Source organism: Coregonus lavaretus (genome assembly GCF_964263955.1).
Source record: "Coregonus lavaretus genome assembly, chromosome: 15".
NCBI classification, from domain to species: Eukaryota; Metazoa; Chordata; class Actinopteri; order Salmoniformes; family Salmonidae; genus Coregonus; species Coregonus lavaretus.
Window position 1 is genome coordinate 19,492,829 of NC_140002.1, and position 17,272 is coordinate 19,510,100.

Here is a 17,272-nt window from a genome sequence, read left to right on the forward strand (position 1 = left end):
ATGTTAACTCTGGTACACTGGGAAAATATCAGCTCTGTTACACTGGGAAAATATCAGCTCTGTTACAGTGGGAAAATTGTACAAGCTTTCATGGCTTGTACAACAAATAGAGTAAAAGGGTTAGTGTACCATGCTAATAGTTTCTAACAGTACAGTTCCCTCTGGAGACTAGTTAACTCACTGGAGATCCAGCTCGGCTCCATAACAGATTGAATTCAGTGTTGTAACACAGAAGAAGGGGAAGTGTATGACAAGTGTTCAATAGTTTTATACTGGGCATTAAGATGGGCTGGGAGCAATGTGCGCAATAGATTGCTCATTTTACAAAGCATACTGTACACAGACTGTTTTTATGAATGATTCCAAGGGCCAGTAAACAGAGGCTTGCGGAGGAGCCACCATATTGATCCCAGGCCTTTACAGCTCCATAAAGGTGTCAATCAGCCGCTGGCACTTGTCACTCTCGTGATTTACGTCCCCAGACATGAGGATTAGGGGCATGTGCTGTGAGTCAGTGTGCCATGAGGGACACACACCACCTAGTATCCCAGGTCTGCTGTTGAGCCAAGGTTTTACCTGCTTCAACCCTCCACCAACACTCCTCCCCTGTCTCCCATTCAATAAGCCAGCTGTTAAGCCGCACTATCAAGACAGCCTGTCAAATAATTGCCCCCCCCCCTTTCCCCTTTTGTGGGGCCAGGGGCCTTAATTCGCGGTGAGCCAAAGCGCACTGGAGATAACAAGAGCAAGTGACAAGCTGACAGTCAAAGGCCACCGCGCACAAAAGGGGGCCGCTTGATGAATCATCGACATTGGCAACCTCCCCCCTCCCCGAGTCCCACCTGTCAATGGCGGATCAATACTGGTTCCCATTTGCAATTCATTAGTGCCCAATTATCTGAGGCGACCCTGTTTACAGTGTGGTTATTGTATACACTGCTGGCACGTGGGGCCTCGGCAGTCAACACGCACTGTAATCACCATCTTCTTGGCATGGCTATTTGCGTAGGCAGGTAAACACAACCCTGACCCCCTTCCCACAGGTCAAGTTTGGCCAGGTTCGACGCTTCGAAAAAATATATAGGAATAGATGCAGGGACACATCAGAGATATCCATCGGCATCCAGCAACGAGATGCCTCTCTCTCTGTAACGTGGTGTGAGTGTCGGTATAATTCACAGCCCCGATCACATCCAACACCTCATTTCAAATGCCATTGGTAAAGGTCGGCATTTACATGTCTAATTTGCGCCTGTCGGATTGAGCGCCGGGGATTATTCCTAGCCATCCCTCTAATCATTTACACGTTCAGGAGGGGCGTGGTCCTGAATATCACATGCACTGGAATGTAGCTGCTTTGGAACAGTCGAGAATCAGATGTAATAAAATGTAAGTTGTGATTTGATGTTCCAAAATGGCATAGGTCCTATTGGTGATTTGATGTTAGACATTAGATGTGCCAAGTATACGTCAGTGTAACTGGATAGGTGGGGTTTAGTTTATAAAGCACATTATAGGGGCAGTTGAGAGATTGATTCTAAAGCCATTGCTGCGCAGCTGCACTATATGAAATACCATTATCCACATGCAGATTTCAATTTGGCCATGGGTATTTTATAGACATGATAGTCATTGCTAATTGAGACCACTAGATGCCCCCTTCCTGCTAGCATTGGCACGCAATAGTGAGGAAGCACTAAAAGAAAGTTGATACTATAATCTGCTACAGGTGGTCACACCTTGACAGCCTGATCTTATCTGTCAGGTTTGCCTTGTAAATGTAGGATCGACTGACTGTATAATGTGTCATATAGAGTTCCCTTCCTCAGCCTGATGTTGTTGTTGTTGACATGTCCGATGTTGTTGTTGTCACCCCCTCCAGGTGAGAAGCCGTTTGAGTGCAAGCTGTGCCACCAGCGATCCAGGGACTACTCGGCCATGATAAAACACCTGCGCACCCACAATGGCGCCTCGCCCTACCAATGCACCATCTGCCTGGAGTACTGCCCCAGCCTCTCAGCCATGCAGAAGCACATGAAGGGCCACAGGCCCGAAGACATCCCCCCGGACTGGAGGATAGAGAAGACCTACCTGTACCTCTGCTACGTCTGAGGCCACCAGACAACAGCCGGGGGGAAGGAGGGCGGGTGGAGGAGGGGGGCGTAGGAAGGAAGAGGAAGTGGAGAAGGGAGTGAGAGGAGGAGGAGGAGTAGGAGGAGAACGAGGCCTGTGGCAAAGAAGTCAAGCGAGGAAATCCACGAGACGGAAGCACAGGCGATTTTCTAATGCAAAGAGAGTGAATGACAGAGGGAGGAAAAGGGCTAGGCAGAGGAAGACTGCAGTTCTGACCGAGAGGACATTGCCCCTTCAAAGTCACATGTTGTTAAGTACATCCATATACGTTTTGTTTCGAGTTGTTTTCAAATTGCCTAATGCAGAACCCATGGGTGTACCCTCATCGATGGACCTGCATCAATGGAGTTTGTTGTCCTTAATTCTACCCACAGACTCGAGAGATGTCACCCAAGCCACACCTGAAACTGAACTAAAATTATTCTTAAAGGTTATGTGAACCCACACATCCCCATCATTTAGACCACTGGCCATCCCTAAATGTAGTTTTGACACCCTCACCTTTTCTGGTATGGGATTGTATCCTACTGTAACTTGGTGGGTCAATCCTCTCATTACCTGATACTACAGAACCCTTCCTGATTTGATTGGATTAGACTGGACACCAAGTCATGTTCTGCTTGAGGAACATCTCAAAGTTGACCCCTACTACCCATCCCATTGTTTACCAGAGTGCTCCAAAATGGCGTCTTCAGACCTGGTGGCACAGAGCACTTAGAGCCCCTACAGTGGTGTAGTGTCATTCAGATAGCCGCCGAGAATCAGAGCCTAAAGGCCGGCTCATGCTTCACATGTCAGCCAGAACTAAGACAAAATAGCACCATGTACAATTCAACATAAGCAAAGTTGAATTGGATTGGGGCACAACACCTCTGTACCCACGCAGAGGGTTATCTTTTGTTCAGCAAGGGAGATGAACGGAGGATGATATTCCCATATCGGAAATCTCCTCTTTCCGGTGAGCTTCCGGGGTTCTGTTGGATGAGAGCTGAAAACGGCTGAGGCCATTGGTCTGGTTTCGCCGGAGCCTCTCGGGAGTCGAACCATGACTGTCCATTTTTTCTTCTCCTTATCTTTGGCTCCGCATCATGGTTTATCATAGCTTCATTGCACAGGTAAATACATATTACGACGACAGTCTCTGTTTGATGTTTCTATCAGATATATTTTTGAGGGGTAGCTCGCGGCGAAGCCGCTGCTCTGTTATCTCTTAAACCGTTATTCTCTATACAGCATTAACTGGAGATGTCTAATTTCTTTCCGCTATAGATACTGGATTTATATTAATATAAATGTAGCACACTAAAATGTAGCACATGGTCTGACTCATAACATTAACTATTTTCTCACATTAATAATCTCATAATCTCTATATGCCATGGTGAGGGAGACCAAAATGACAAAGGCTGCTGTGGATTGCGGTAGGGCGCTGTGACGTGGAGGGGTAGCACCAGTAACACCTCCGAGGGGTGGTCGTAAGGCCTTCATGATGCGATTATAAGGAGATATGGCACTTGTTATAACAGGTCATATGTACTGTTATGACGCGTATAACCATGAATGTGATGCCAGGTGGAAATTTGTTTCATAAAATTGTAATAGTGCTATATCAATAAAATAAGTTGTCATAACCTGTTCATATGGCAGCATGATGAAGGTATTATGAGCACCACTGTCAGTTCAGTGTTACCGGGGGTAATCACACTCAATTATTAGCAGGGGAGGGGGATGGGGGAGGGGGATGGGGGACTAAAGTGATTGGAAGAGACATGGCCTGCCCAGCCCAGGGGGTGACCAGTAAGAAGACAGAATAAATCAACTCTTAATATATGGTTTTGTTTCTTCGCTTTGTCTCTGTTTGCTATTATATCTTGATTTATCTCAGCACATTGTACTTGAATTACCTCGTTTTTTGTGACCTCATGTGTTTGTTTTTAGTTCCCTTATTTGTTTTTTTGTTTAATTTTGTACATTTTCTTACTTTGTTTTCAGCGTGTGTCCGAAAGCCGCGTTATTGCGCGAGGGAGATGTGATAAAGCAATGTGTACGCAGAAATGAGTTCCACGGTGAAAATAGATTTTTATTGTTGTGTATTTTTGTGCATTATTGTTACCAAACTTGGTATTTTTTTATTAACCCTGCTTGTTGAAGAGCTGGTGGGTTTGGTCATTCTTATAAAAGCTACCTCTAAGTTGTTTTGTTTTCATTTTTGTAAAAGCACATTCTTTTGTGTGTTTGTGTTTTGCATCATTGCAACTTCATCTCATGCTTTCAAGTGTTGACTTATTTTTTTTTCATATGTGTAAGTGACATTTATATAAAGGGTAAGAGATGGTAAGATTGATGGGGGAAAATAAAACTTGTGTTTATTCTTCTCTTAAAGTCCCCCCCTGACAGTAACCTTAAGAGCAGAGAAGAGATTTTGAAGCCTTAAGTATGGGGTAAGAGGGATGTACACAGTAGAAGAAGTAATAGTAATTTTAAGAGTTTAAAAAAGCATTAAACTTGAAAATATGAGAATAGAATTGTAGTTTTGTAATGTGAAAAAAAAGGTTCACCAATGCTGAAGCACCAAGAACAGGTCGTATATGCAGCGATGCAGCGATGCAGTGTGCGTTGGACAATTGGGACTGCAAGTGGTAATCAACGAAAAAAGGAAGGTTAGAAAAAAGAGATCCTCTTGGTCGACAAGTTATCTCGAAATGAGTGTATTCCTGAAGAAGAGCCAACAGAGGCAGTTTGATATATCAAAATTGTGATATTTTTGTATTCAGTGTCCCTTTCCATTTGTCGAGGGTTTCAGCAGGGCAAATATTTGTATATATTTTTTTTTTTACCTAGTTTTTTCTCTGGTTTTGAATCGTTTGCCTTGCTCCTCTTTGGTAATGTTTAACGTGTGTATGTGTGAATATGTAGTACTAAGTGTTGCTTTCTGGATGTCAATGCGTTGTAGGTGAAGGACTAAATCTATCTGCCATAAACGTGCGTGTGAAAAAAATAGAATTCTAAATAAATTGCAGGGATGCTGCCGTCTGTCAATTAGTACACGTCATTAACAATTTTCAATCAACTTTTATTGCCAACATTTTGTTTTTGTACTTGAAGTGACAAAAAAAATAAGTAATGGCATGTACATTGTATTATCGAACACTGTGAGCCGAGGGATTTCCCTCGTCCAATATTCATCCACTATAATAACTTCAGTCACCAATTCAGAGTGCCAGGCCAGAGAGCCTGAAACGATCTCATCAAACTTAAATAACTAGAGTTATTCAGTCTCCTATCATTGTTCTCTGAATGTTTTATACTTTTTTTGTGTGAGTGTGTGCATAAATGAAAGTGTATCTGTGGGTGCGCGTGTGTGTATTAGTGAAAAATTCACTAATCAGATCAGACACAAAATAAAAACAATGCTCTATGCCACTTTTCTCTCAACATGTTGAAAAAAAAATACATTGGCATTGATATAGTTCTTCCCTCAATGTTACTCTGATGTTTCTGTAATATCGTTGTGCCTAAAATGGAAATTGTAAAACAAAAATGTCCATCTATATCTGCTTAGTTTCTGTACTTTCAGAAGATAATTAATGGTGTCTCCAGCACTCTAGGGATGTCATGACGATTTGAGATGACCTGATTTCTGATTTAGAATAAAAAAGGAGTTGTTCTGGAGGGCTGCATTAGCCTAAAATTGGTAGTGGGGAAACCACCTTTGATGTTTTTGTTTTTTTATTTTTCATCTGTAATTGACACCCAAAAGCAATGTAACTCGTTTATGCACAAAAAGCAAGGAAGAAAAAGTGTCCCAAAAAGACAGACTATGGAGCTTGAGAGTATAAGACATAAAGATAATAAAACATTCACGGGCCATGAAAATTGTATGCATTTTGCTTTTTTAATCTGTTCTGAAGGACTGTTGCCTGTTCATTTAGGAAATCAAAGTCTAAGTATGTTTTTTCATTAATCATATTTTGCTGTCAGCAACAGGTTTGCTGAGCAGTTAATGTCCTTCCAACCTCCACTTTGGCAGCTTGTCAAACCCATAGCGTTGCCCCAGCTTAACATTACGACTTGTTTGTTATGAAGTACTTGCTCTTGAGATAAGAAAAAAATGAAAAGATGAGCCGTACGAAATCATGGCATCCCTGGAGTAGGCACTCTGTGTTTCAGTGTGGTGTTCTAGAACGAGTAGCCATTTCATGCAGTGTTGCCATGCATGTGCCATTTGAGGTCTAGACTAAACTGTGTGAGTATCAAAGCACCAAGACATTGTCTTTTTTATATTAGCACTGAGGACCAATTTCCCTGTCGGATCAAGCATTACAAAGGTTGCAATGTAACAAAGCTTTTCTCTCTCTTTCTCTCTCTCTGGCTTGTCTGTGATTTTGTTTCCTTCTTCCTTGTTGTGACAGCACAAGTGCCAGTCGAGTTGCTCTGTATTAAGAAAAGAGTGTTTTTATTATTATTTGAATTGTTATCGTTTTCGTCTACCTCAGCACCTGATCTTAGAAGGTGCCCAATTATTATAATGAAATGTTTCTCTTTTTTTGTAATTTGAATAAAAATGATTTAATTTGGATTAGAACTTTGCAAAGGTCTTTTGTCTTTTCCAGCGATTAGCTGTGTGTCTGTGGCCCTGCTTCCCATGTTAGTTGTGCCACGGATCCTAGCATCTGTCTGTTGATTTCGTTTTTTTTCTTTCCATGTAGGATCAGACACATCTTTTTGTAACATTTCAGTGTTTCTCTGATGGAGTGTGGGGGGAAAAAAATAAAAGAAATAAAAGAGATTTAAATGCTGCAGGTTTTATTCTCCATGTTGTCACTAAGTACATTTTGTGCCTTCGATAGTGAAAGATAATATTTTTTACATCCTACTAACAGTAGATTGTTTTGTAGTGAACATTTTTTTGTATTTTTATTTATGAGTCTCAGAAAAATAACAATGTTCAGTTGTATACCTTCAATCTGCAGTTAGAAAAATAAAATAAAAATGGACTCAAGTTTGTCTGCCTGTTTTCTAATGTGGTGCTTCCCTTCTCTTTCTGGGTGACCCATTCCTCATACACTCTGTGTGGACTCTTCAGATGCCAACCCACAGTTAAATACTGTATATATACTAAAAATGAATTACAGATTTACACAGAATGTTGGAGAGCCGTATTGCAGTTATTGTTATGCAGAACAGTGTTTCTGTCTGGCTGTCTGTCTACGTGTGTGTGCTTGTGAGAGTGTGTGTATCTATCTGTCTGCGTGTGTTGCTTTGGCCGCCGGGCCTTCAAAAGCAGCTCTGTAAACAGGGGTAACAACCATGAAGTCACTGGGAGGACCGTTGCTCTGGCTGACAAATGAAGATGCATAGACCGTCCCCCGTGAGATTCTCCCCAGCTTCCCCTCCTCTCACATCTGAAGGCAACAGCTTTTCTCATTCAACACTTTTCTTTCCTTCCACCAGTCCCATTTTTCTCTGTGCACAAAAAAATATATCTGTCTTGATCCTCTGTCATCCCTTTTTGTCAATTTCTTTAAAAGCACCGGAGGAATTGGAATGATGGTGATTTGAATAAATCAGTTGAGCTACAGAGGGAGTATTATATTACAGGACACTGGTGATGGGGAAAATACATAGTACTCACTGCTCAGGTCTTAAATGCCTTTAGTCACTTAAGTCCCCTAATGCCAGAAAAGCCCTGCCAAGCAGAAGGTATTAAATCAAGTCAAATAAATGTAATATGCTGCCACTGCCACTTCTTTTACTAGTGTCCCTTTATTCCCTGTGGCTGCTTTCCACTACAGGAGTTCAGTTGGATATAGTGTAAGTGGGCTGTTAAGTGTAGCACAGAATATATGATCCACTACAGGAGGCTGATGCGAAGCCATGTCATATTGCATCAGTAGAGGTCATTTGTGTTGTTGGTCACAGCAGCACCCCCTGCTGTTGAGCTGTAGCAAAAAGCCTCTTGAGTAAGAACATGACATGGCCAGTGTTGTGGCTGGAATTAAAACATCTACCAGCTACCAGACAGTAGAGCCGTGGGTGGGTGTGTTCTGCATGTAGAATGACCAGATACGTATTTTCTGACCGAGACGGTAGTCTGTTGGAATAGAACCGAATGGAAGTGCTAATGGTTAGCATTGTGTCAGTGCCTGCCTAGCGACCATGTCCTATATTTCTCTCTCATTATGGAGGTAATAAATGCTATCATTAGATATGCAGGGTGCACGCCATTACTGTTAGGGGGGAAACGGGGCGAGACACTAATGGTTCAGTTTTTCCGTGCATCTAGGAAGCGATACAAACATGGCATTATACTAAACTGAGCTATCTGGTGGGCTTTCGTATTTCTCACTTTCTATCTTTCCCTCTATCTTTCTCTCTCTCCCTCTCTCTTTCTAGCTCTCTCTGTTTTCCTCTCCTCTATCCTTCCTTCCTTCCCCCACCCCACCCCCTCTGTCTCTGTCTCTGTCTCTCTCTCTCTCTCTCTGGGTGTGTTTATTTGGAACCATTTTGCTTTGAAAGGTTGGGCCAACTCGACAGACAACGTTACGCCTCAGCAACACACCAGACTGACAAGCAACTCGCTTAGACACTCCATACACCCCTGGAATCACAGCACAGGCTTAGATGTCTTTATTTTCCAAATAACCACCATCATATTCACGTCAACATTATTATTTCAAAGTGCTGTGCTTATTAGACAAGTACAGTATTATAGCAACTTGTATAATAGGGCTCATCATTGTTTTTCCCAGAGATGAGAGCTCTTCTTTCAATCTGGAACATTCTAAGATCGGCTTCCTTATAGCTGACCTAACCAGGTTAATGAAGCCAGGAGACCTCGCCATCTGTTTCGGCACAAACAAGAGACCAGAGGTTCTCCTTTGGCTCCCCATTATAGCAGGCAGCCCTCTCCCTTCCCAGCCGTCTTTGGGCAGCATATGCAGACCCTGACCTCTCCCTTCAGAAGGATCAGCTAATGAGCTACTTCTCTTTAGCCATTCATTTCCTCACCACCGGCCTCTGCATTTCAAACCCAATGTGGCTAGTCGTAGTGGAGAGTTGGACTGTCTTGGACTGTCTTAATTGTTTTAAGGTGATTTAGGGAAAGGAGGACACTAGAGGGGGAAACATCCCCTGTTGATGAGTATGCGACACCATGAGTTCGGTTTGATCCCAATTCTGTTTTAGAAACGGAGCAGAGTTGGGATTTTGGGCCTTGGTTGTTTGGGCTCATGTGACCCTTGTGGGCCATGTGAGCGCATGGAGTAGGGTCCAGTGAATGGCCTCTCGGGGGGGGGGGGGGGGGGGGGGGGGGGCTGCAGGGCTTTGTGTGTGTGGGAGCCTGGGGGTCCCATCTTTATGTGCTCTTTGACCCAGATATGATCTAATGGATAGAGAGGGTTCAGACAGTGGGCCTGTTGAATGGAGGGGGACCGGTCTTGTCCAAATCCCTGGGATTGTTTTCTCAGCTAAACCTGGCCTGTACGCTTTAGCCTCCCCCCACCCCAGGCATTGATCCAGCCTCGGAGATGAGAGAGCAAAACAACATGGCTGCCCCTGCTAATTTACTGTAATACAGCAAGCGACCTGAGCAACACGTAACTGAACTGTTCTGTGTGTTTCATGTTGTTGCTGTTATGGTAGACTTAGTTTTGTATGATTTGTGTAGTCACTGAACTTTTGTGATTTGTGAATGTGTTGGATGAGGATAATTATTAAAAAGGTTTACTGAGATTACTGATTAAGGTTACTGATTAAACAAACTGTTCTGTGCACTGGCCATAGAATTAAGTTATAATGCATGACAAAAAATGCTGAGGCTTCAGTCTTGATAATTTAATCCGTTGGTGGAGTAGTAATTGTAGTTTTGGCGTCATCTCTGGAATTTTAATTAGTTGTTTATTTAAAGTAGATGTTCTTCATGGAGTTTATAAAAGAAAGAGAGGTCCATAGATTCATTGCAATTTGGAGATGTGTCTTATGAACTTACCTGTTGTATGGTTTTTAGTAACTGGTGTAGAAATGACTGTTGAAGCTCTGTGTGTTCCTGCAGCTCCATGGGGGTAGGACTGGTTAATGTTGGTAATGGGTCCCTCTAGTGTTGGTCTAATGTACTACAGTATATTACTTTTCCCAAAAATGGTAGGCTACAGTCCGATGTAGGGATGCAAAAATTCCGGTAGCTTTATCAAAATTCCAAGGTGTGTCAGGGGGGAATAATCCGGAAATCCGGAATCCTCCAAACAGGATTTGAGTGAAACCTGGGAATTTGGGAAAGTTACCGGAATGTTGCAGCCCTAGTCAGATGTCTACCCTCTCTGGTTTTACTTCATTATTTTTCCAAAAATAGACAAACTATTGAAAGCCTGGGGTCATGCTCATTTATGGCAATACTCATTGATAACATTTCCTGTGTTGTTTTTTATTACCATTTCGGAATGTTTACTGTTTTTTTTGTTTTAGAATTCCAGAATAAAGAACAGTGATAGTAGGAGTCATTAAAACACCATTTATACATATCAGACATTTTCTGAGATTTTCTAATCCAAGCGTCACACTGATAAACATATATTATAGTTTAAATTCAACTAACACTCAGGGGGAATAAAATGGTCAACTGTAACCCTAACCCAGTTTTATGAGTACATCTTTAACTGTCTTGTGAGTGACTAGTGCATAGTCTTTTTTTCCTCAGCCAGCCAGGCAGAGTGCTGAACTAAAAGGGTCAGAGTCAGTCGTCCACACAGACCCAGGAACTGCTGCAGCCTGGATCCTCATTGATTGTATTGGGATTGATGCTCTCATTTACTGTGGAACGGTTTTAGGCTTTAATTATGTTGGGTGTCAATGGCGTTTATCCTATCTGGGCACACCTGCGGAGTCGAATTTCCAGTGAGGCCAAAATCTTTATGATTAGTACATTAGTGTCAGTCCGCGGTCTAGGCCATCCCTGGGAGGAATTAATAATACCCATCCCTTCTCTGGACTGGAGCATGTGCATGGTTAGTGCTGTGCAGAGCACTACTGTGCCACCCAGAGGTTAGTGTGGTGTGTTTTGTCAATTCTATGGCTTAAACCCTAACCGGCAATTTAATAATAATACACTAATTATAATATAAAGCAGAAAATTGCTTTATTTTCACCTCCCATCATTTGAATGTGGACAGGGGCGGACTGGGACCAGAAATCTGCCCTAGCATTTCTAACACACCGACCCATTATATTCATTGAGGCCCCCACAGCTGCCCATTTCCCCCCCCCCCTAGAGGCCCCCATTATTAGCCAGATAATTATAATTTTGCGGGGGTAAAAAAGGTTTGACAGGCCCACTAGGCAAAAAATGGACCAGCCCATCTGGCATTTGCCTGAATGTGGACATTGGCTGTATTGAGGAATTTCAATGGAAACAGTTTCAAACAAACTGTGGCCAGGACTCAATCCCAAACCGTGCTATAGCATGCTTGACATTTAAAGGTAATTTCCAATTGAACCGACATCTGCAGCATCTTCCTTGAATGCGATCTCCACGAAGAGCGCAAACGTGGTAACATTGCCTTTAAAAGCTCTATTGTCTACAAGCACGATCAGATTGAATCCAGTCTGTATCATCATAATAGCTGGATACCTGATTGAAGGCATGTAAGGGACATAATTCAATTCACATTAATAGTCACACATTTCGTAATATCAGAGTGAACATCAGGTGAACAAGTATTGCAGTGACTTTAGCAATATTAAATAACCTTTATCAATTGAAATGTGATGATTAATAGCATGTGATATGTTTCTTATAATTTATTAACAATATTAACACTATATTCAACTTTCGATTTTGGAATATACAGATGCCATTTAAAAGCAAATGCAACCAAATAGCATTACCTCTCCTCCGCATACTCCATATATCCTCTTATACCATCATCCAATGCATCTTCCCCCTCATCTCTCAACTCCCAAGAATTACCTCAGACTCAAAGTACCCCCTACTTTACCTCTACCATGAGGCTCAACTGAACAGATCCACCTCAATAAAACTCTTTGTATCAGGCATGCGTAAGCCCTCTATGTCCCCACCTCCACCGTCAGGCCCTCCTCCACAGTAAGGCCCTCCACCTCCACCGTCAGGCCCTGCTCCACAGTACGGCCCTCCATGTCTACCGTTAGGCCCTCCTCCACTGTGAGGCGCTCATGCATACTGCCACACAGACCAGAGGGCCCCCAGGGTGATGCTGTAGGCCAGCATGGCCACCAAGTAGACCCTGAAGAGCAGCACGTCCAGCACGTAGCCCACCTGCAGCCACTCCTTGGCAATGTCCCGGCACTCGTCCCTCTTCTCCAGGAAGCCGCGGATGGACGAGATCTCATGCAAGATGTTGTCCATGACAGGCTGCGTGGTGTCGCGCACCACGGGCAGGACCACCAGGCCCCCCAGACCCTGCTCCACACTGTCTGTGCCGCCACGGCCGATCTCGCAGGTGTGGTGAAGGTGGTGGTTACATAGAGCTGCAAGGGGTCACACAGAGAGAGAGAGTGGGTGGAGTGGGGTCATATAACATGATTTACTTGTATTTTGAGTATCCAATATTGTGTTGTGCTTGTGGATGCAACATTTATTTATTGGCCCAAAAAGACAGACATTGATTATTTCCAAAGAGAGAAAACAAACCTTTAAATGTATCTATTTGTATCCTTTTCTCTCTCACTCTATGATAGAGTGCTGCTGTATTTTTTAAATCAATGAATACTGCTGAGAGAGAACATTTTATACTATAACTACTGCCCATGTCATTTCTTCCCTCTTAAAGCTCACCTTTTCCCTCTCCCTTCCCTTTTTTCTCCTTATCTCATACTCTTCTTCCTACCCAACCCTCCTGTAGATACATTACCCGGGCTGATGTTGTTCTCTTTGTAATGGCCCAGGTGGTCGGAGTCCTGGGACAGCATGGAGCACAGGCTGTGCTTGTTGCGGATGCAGAGGAGGACCGTGGCCCGCTCCAGCACCAAGTGTTTGAGCCACTGGGGCACGTGGGGCTGCAGGTCCTGCTTATGCACCAGACGCACTATCAACACTGTCTCTGTCAGGCTGATCACCAACAGAGCCATGCACACTACAAAGTATACACCTAGAGAGAGAGGGATGGATTGATATTACCTCTGCACACTACAAGGTATACCCTTAGAAGACAACGGCTACGTCCCAAATGGCACCCTATTCCCTATGTAGTGCACTACTTTTGACCAGGGCCCCAACAAACAATAGTTATTCACCACTACCTCAACCTATTCTTAACTGCAATAGAGCTCACAATCCCATCCTTAATGACAGACACATCTAATAAATCTGAGCCACTAATGCACCAGCTGCATTTCTCACCTATGAGCGGCGTGCCGATGGCGGTGGCGGGCAGCGTGTCGGAGACGATGATGAGGAAGACGGAGTAGCCCAGGAGCAGGGTGATCTTGAAGGACACCCTCTCTCCGCTGTCCGGGGGGAGGTAGAAGCCCACCAGGTCCATCACCATCAGGAAGATGCTGGGCAGCAACAGGTTCACAGTGTAGAACAGAGGTCTGCGTCGGATCACCACCTGATGACATTCATAGGGTTGACGAGAGATTCATTGCTTCTCTTCTTGTTTTTATGAGAAGTATTACTGTGATGAAAATTCCAGATTGTCTGCATAATCAAATAACATTCAGCTCAGACACCCATACATACCCCACAAGACATGCCATCAGGGGTCTCTTCACAGTCCCCAAGTTCAAAACGAATTCACAACAAGGCACAGTTTTATACAGAGCCATGATCACATTGGAACTCCTTTCCATCTCCATTTACTCAAGAAAACAGCTAAATTGACTTTAAAAAACTGATTAAACAACAACTCATGGAACGGTGGGGACTGTGAGAGGACGCGCACACACAGACACTCGATCACACATATCATTTTTTGTTGTTGTTGTATTGTTTGTATATAGTTGTATTTTAAATGTGTGTGACTGTCCTTGTCTATCAGTGTATCAGTGTTTTGTTACTTGTCATGTTTTTTGTGTGTGTGGCCCCCAGGAAGAGTAGCTGCTGCTTCTGCAAAAGCTAATGGGGATCCTAATAAACAAATAAACAAATCATTGGGAATAGAGCAGTAATTAACAAGAAGTAGTATGCATTTCCATATCTAGTTACAGATATCTGGCAGAACAACGTTTTGATCGTGGACAGAACAATATATCAACAGATTCTATCAATGACCCTGAAAGGGAGGTGGGGTGGGAGTGCACTCTCTATCACACTTTGACCTATAGATCCTCACTCATATCCTTTTGTTAATTTTCCATAAAGCAAGCCTGCTTTCTTTGGATAGCGCATAAGAAAAACGGCCATTCTCAATGCATATTTAATACAGCTGAAGATCTTATGTTTCTAATAAAGCCTCTTGCGGTAGAGGTCAAGGTAAGGGTCTATTATCTTCATATATTTCTATATTTTATCTATTCTTACTAAATGTCTTGCTTTTCTGTCAGGTTCAGTTGGTTTTGAATAAATTAATTGCGCTAAGGTATTATGTACATGCACAGGGGTGTTGAGTTTTTTTTTTAATGATTGAATTGAACATGATTGTATACAGTAATTGAAAATATTATATACTGCATATCATTTTAACATGTGTAGGCACTTACTCAATTGTGGAGATCTTTCCCATCCCTTTATTGTACTATTTTAACTATTGCCATTTACCTCATCATCATCCAAAATTCCTCGGTTTTCCAGAAATCCTGGTTGGAAGATTCCTGGAATCAGGAGGGAATAAGCTGGAAATCTGAGAATCCTCCAACCAGGACTTCTGGAAAACCTGGGAATTTTGGGAAAGTTGTTTGCAACCAGAATTTTGCAACCCTAACCATTCTTCTACTTGACCAGGTCAATCATTGCCAAATAATATATTTCCAAAACCTGTAATGAATACATAAATAAAAGGTAATGAATTATTATGTTATGTATACTCACATTGAACTTCATCTCGGCATAGGAGTCAATGTTGTCCAGACTGAAGCGTTTGTATTTGGACAGGACGTGTAGCAGCTCCCACTCCCCCTGGTTCATGAAGACACTCTTGTCCACTTTGAGTTCCTCTGCGCTTCTCATCAGCTTGAGGTCGATGTCATTAACTACAGACATGGACATGGAGGAGACAGAGGTCAGTGGGTTCAGATCAATGTAAATTCTGTAAATGAGCATATCAGCAGTCCTCTGCCACAGCTGGCACTAGGAAAATTTGATTTTGTTTTGTTTTGCAGAGTGAAAATGTTATGTAGCATCTGGCACTGATAGCATATAATACATTAATGTTGAGGACTAAGACCGAGTGACTGACACTTAGCTTATCCACCACACCTCCCTTACAAAAAAGAAAAAAAGGCATTCTTACCTGGTGCTGTAGCCTACAGTATGTGCAGCTGAAAAGCTTTTTCCCACATGCATAGCCAAATGACTAAATAAGACATGTCTTACGGGTATGGAGCCAGCTCTGGAAGGTCAGGCTGCAGTTCTGGACGTCAAAGGGGAAGTTGTAGATGTTGAGAGTGCAGGCTGTCACCACCTGGATGGGCTTGTAGTTGCGCACCAGTCCATAATGGGTCACGTACACATAGGGAATATCCGGAGACTTTCCCACATCCACACTGAGCGATTACAGGAGGAAACACAACTCAAACCAAAGCAAAAAGATGCAATAAATATGTTTGTGGCTGATCTGGACAACTAATATTTCAGCATATTACACACACACACTTTACTGTACTTTAGTAGTGCTTAATCAAAGATAAATGATACACTTTTATGCAGAATTTGACAGATTTGACTGCATGGCCTAAAATGCGTTGGTCTACACCGACAATAACGTTCACAAAACACAGTACTTACAACTCGTTGATTAGTATGTCAGGCACCCACACATTGGCAGTCAGTATGGACATTTGATTCACATCATCAAAGTCCTCTGGGTTCCATACCAAGAATTCATCTGTCCATTCCTGATACAGAGTTATAGCATACGCGCAGTAAGCATGTCTAGTATTAATAATTAATTAATTAATTAATAATAAGTATCGCTAAATAGCAACTGTAAGATCCTCTGATAAGATACGTTTGATAAATGTCCAAAGGTGAGACATAGACAGGGTTCTACTGTAGTTTTTACAACTTTTATGTATGTTTTAATTTCTTGAAAACATTTTTTCAACAAAATCAATTCGTTGTTTAAAAAGTTATTTTGCTATTTATTGCAAATAGTTATTTGTCTTACCTGCCTGTACCATACATATGTTGTCAGAACCTGGTTCTTCTCGTCCTGTTGTAACACATAGGGCAAATAGTGAAGATCAACATAGGCTACACACTATCTCAGTATACTGAACTACTATTCTAATAAGTGCAGGATTTCTACTAGTAGGCCTACTTACCACACTGAGGATAGAGTACACCATAAGGTCGATGGCCACCATTGTACAATTTCGCCAGTTGCGCACGGGTCGAACCCCCTTCTTGTACCCAGCACTCAAGTACTCGGAGAGACGTACTAAGGTGGCATTGGCAAAGCGTCCGGTATTATTGCCCAGTTTCTTGACTAAGGGAGGTAAAACACATCGTTTCAACATGTCCACGTATGTTATCCACTAAATGCAACACATTGAGGGTTATACAATAATTATTGTGTAAATCTGGCATTATATAAAATGGCAACTTCCAAAACAGACAACCTCTTTCAATAACCCCACAGCCTATCTGGATTTAATTTTGCATGTGCATCTTTTTACCTCCGCAGGCTGGCGCGGTGCCTTGTATCAGGAGCAAGACAAGCGCTGTCCAGAGTGCTGAACCTCTCATTCTGCACAATGTTACACTTCTCTGCCTTGAGCTTGGCAATAACGAGCAGCGCTCAGCTTTGAGATGCAGCGGTTAACTGACGCCGCCGAGACCCATATTCAGGAGTGTCCACTGTAGTCTAATGTCTACGGTATCATGCATTAGTTAAATTCGTTTTCATTCTGCATGAGGCTGGCTTAGCCAGCTGATGTAACTATGAACATGAGGGTGTGTCCATCGGGGATTTGATGATGGGGATTTGGAAGCAGCTGAGGTTAC

The 17,272-nt window shown here is 42.7% G+C and overlaps 2 protein-coding genes across 3 annotated transcripts in view; one reads left to right on the forward strand and one right to left on the reverse strand.

Annotated features, from left to right (window-relative positions):
* The window catches only part of LOC311142743 (zinc finger and BTB domain-containing protein 16-A), a 188,276-nt gene extending 181,156 nt beyond the window's left edge, over positions 1-7,120 (forward strand). For both annotated transcript variants that reach the window (XM_084178403.1, XM_084178404.1), the window contains exon 7: positions 1,883-7,120. In XM_084178403.1, the coding sequence (XP_084034529.1) occupies positions 1,883-2,112 (230 nt within the window). In that variant the 3' untranslated portion in view covers positions 2,113-7,120. The remainder of the gene's footprint in view (positions 1-1,882) is intronic.
* Positions 7,121-12,319: 5,199 nt separating this feature from the next.
* Positions 12,320-17,014, reverse strand: LOC311142190 (5-hydroxytryptamine receptor 3A-like; the record flags this gene model as incomplete). The annotated part of the gene is made up of 9 exons (XM_084177785.1): positions 12,320-12,636; positions 13,020-13,256; positions 13,508-13,718; positions 15,137-15,297; positions 15,641-15,810; positions 16,052-16,161; positions 16,434-16,478; positions 16,591-16,754; positions 16,945-17,014. The coding sequence occupies 9 exons, from the start codon at positions 17,012-17,014 to the stop codon at positions 12,320-12,322; spliced, it is 1,485 nt and encodes a 494-aa protein (XP_084033911.1).
* Positions 17,015-17,272: the final 258 nt, after the last annotated feature.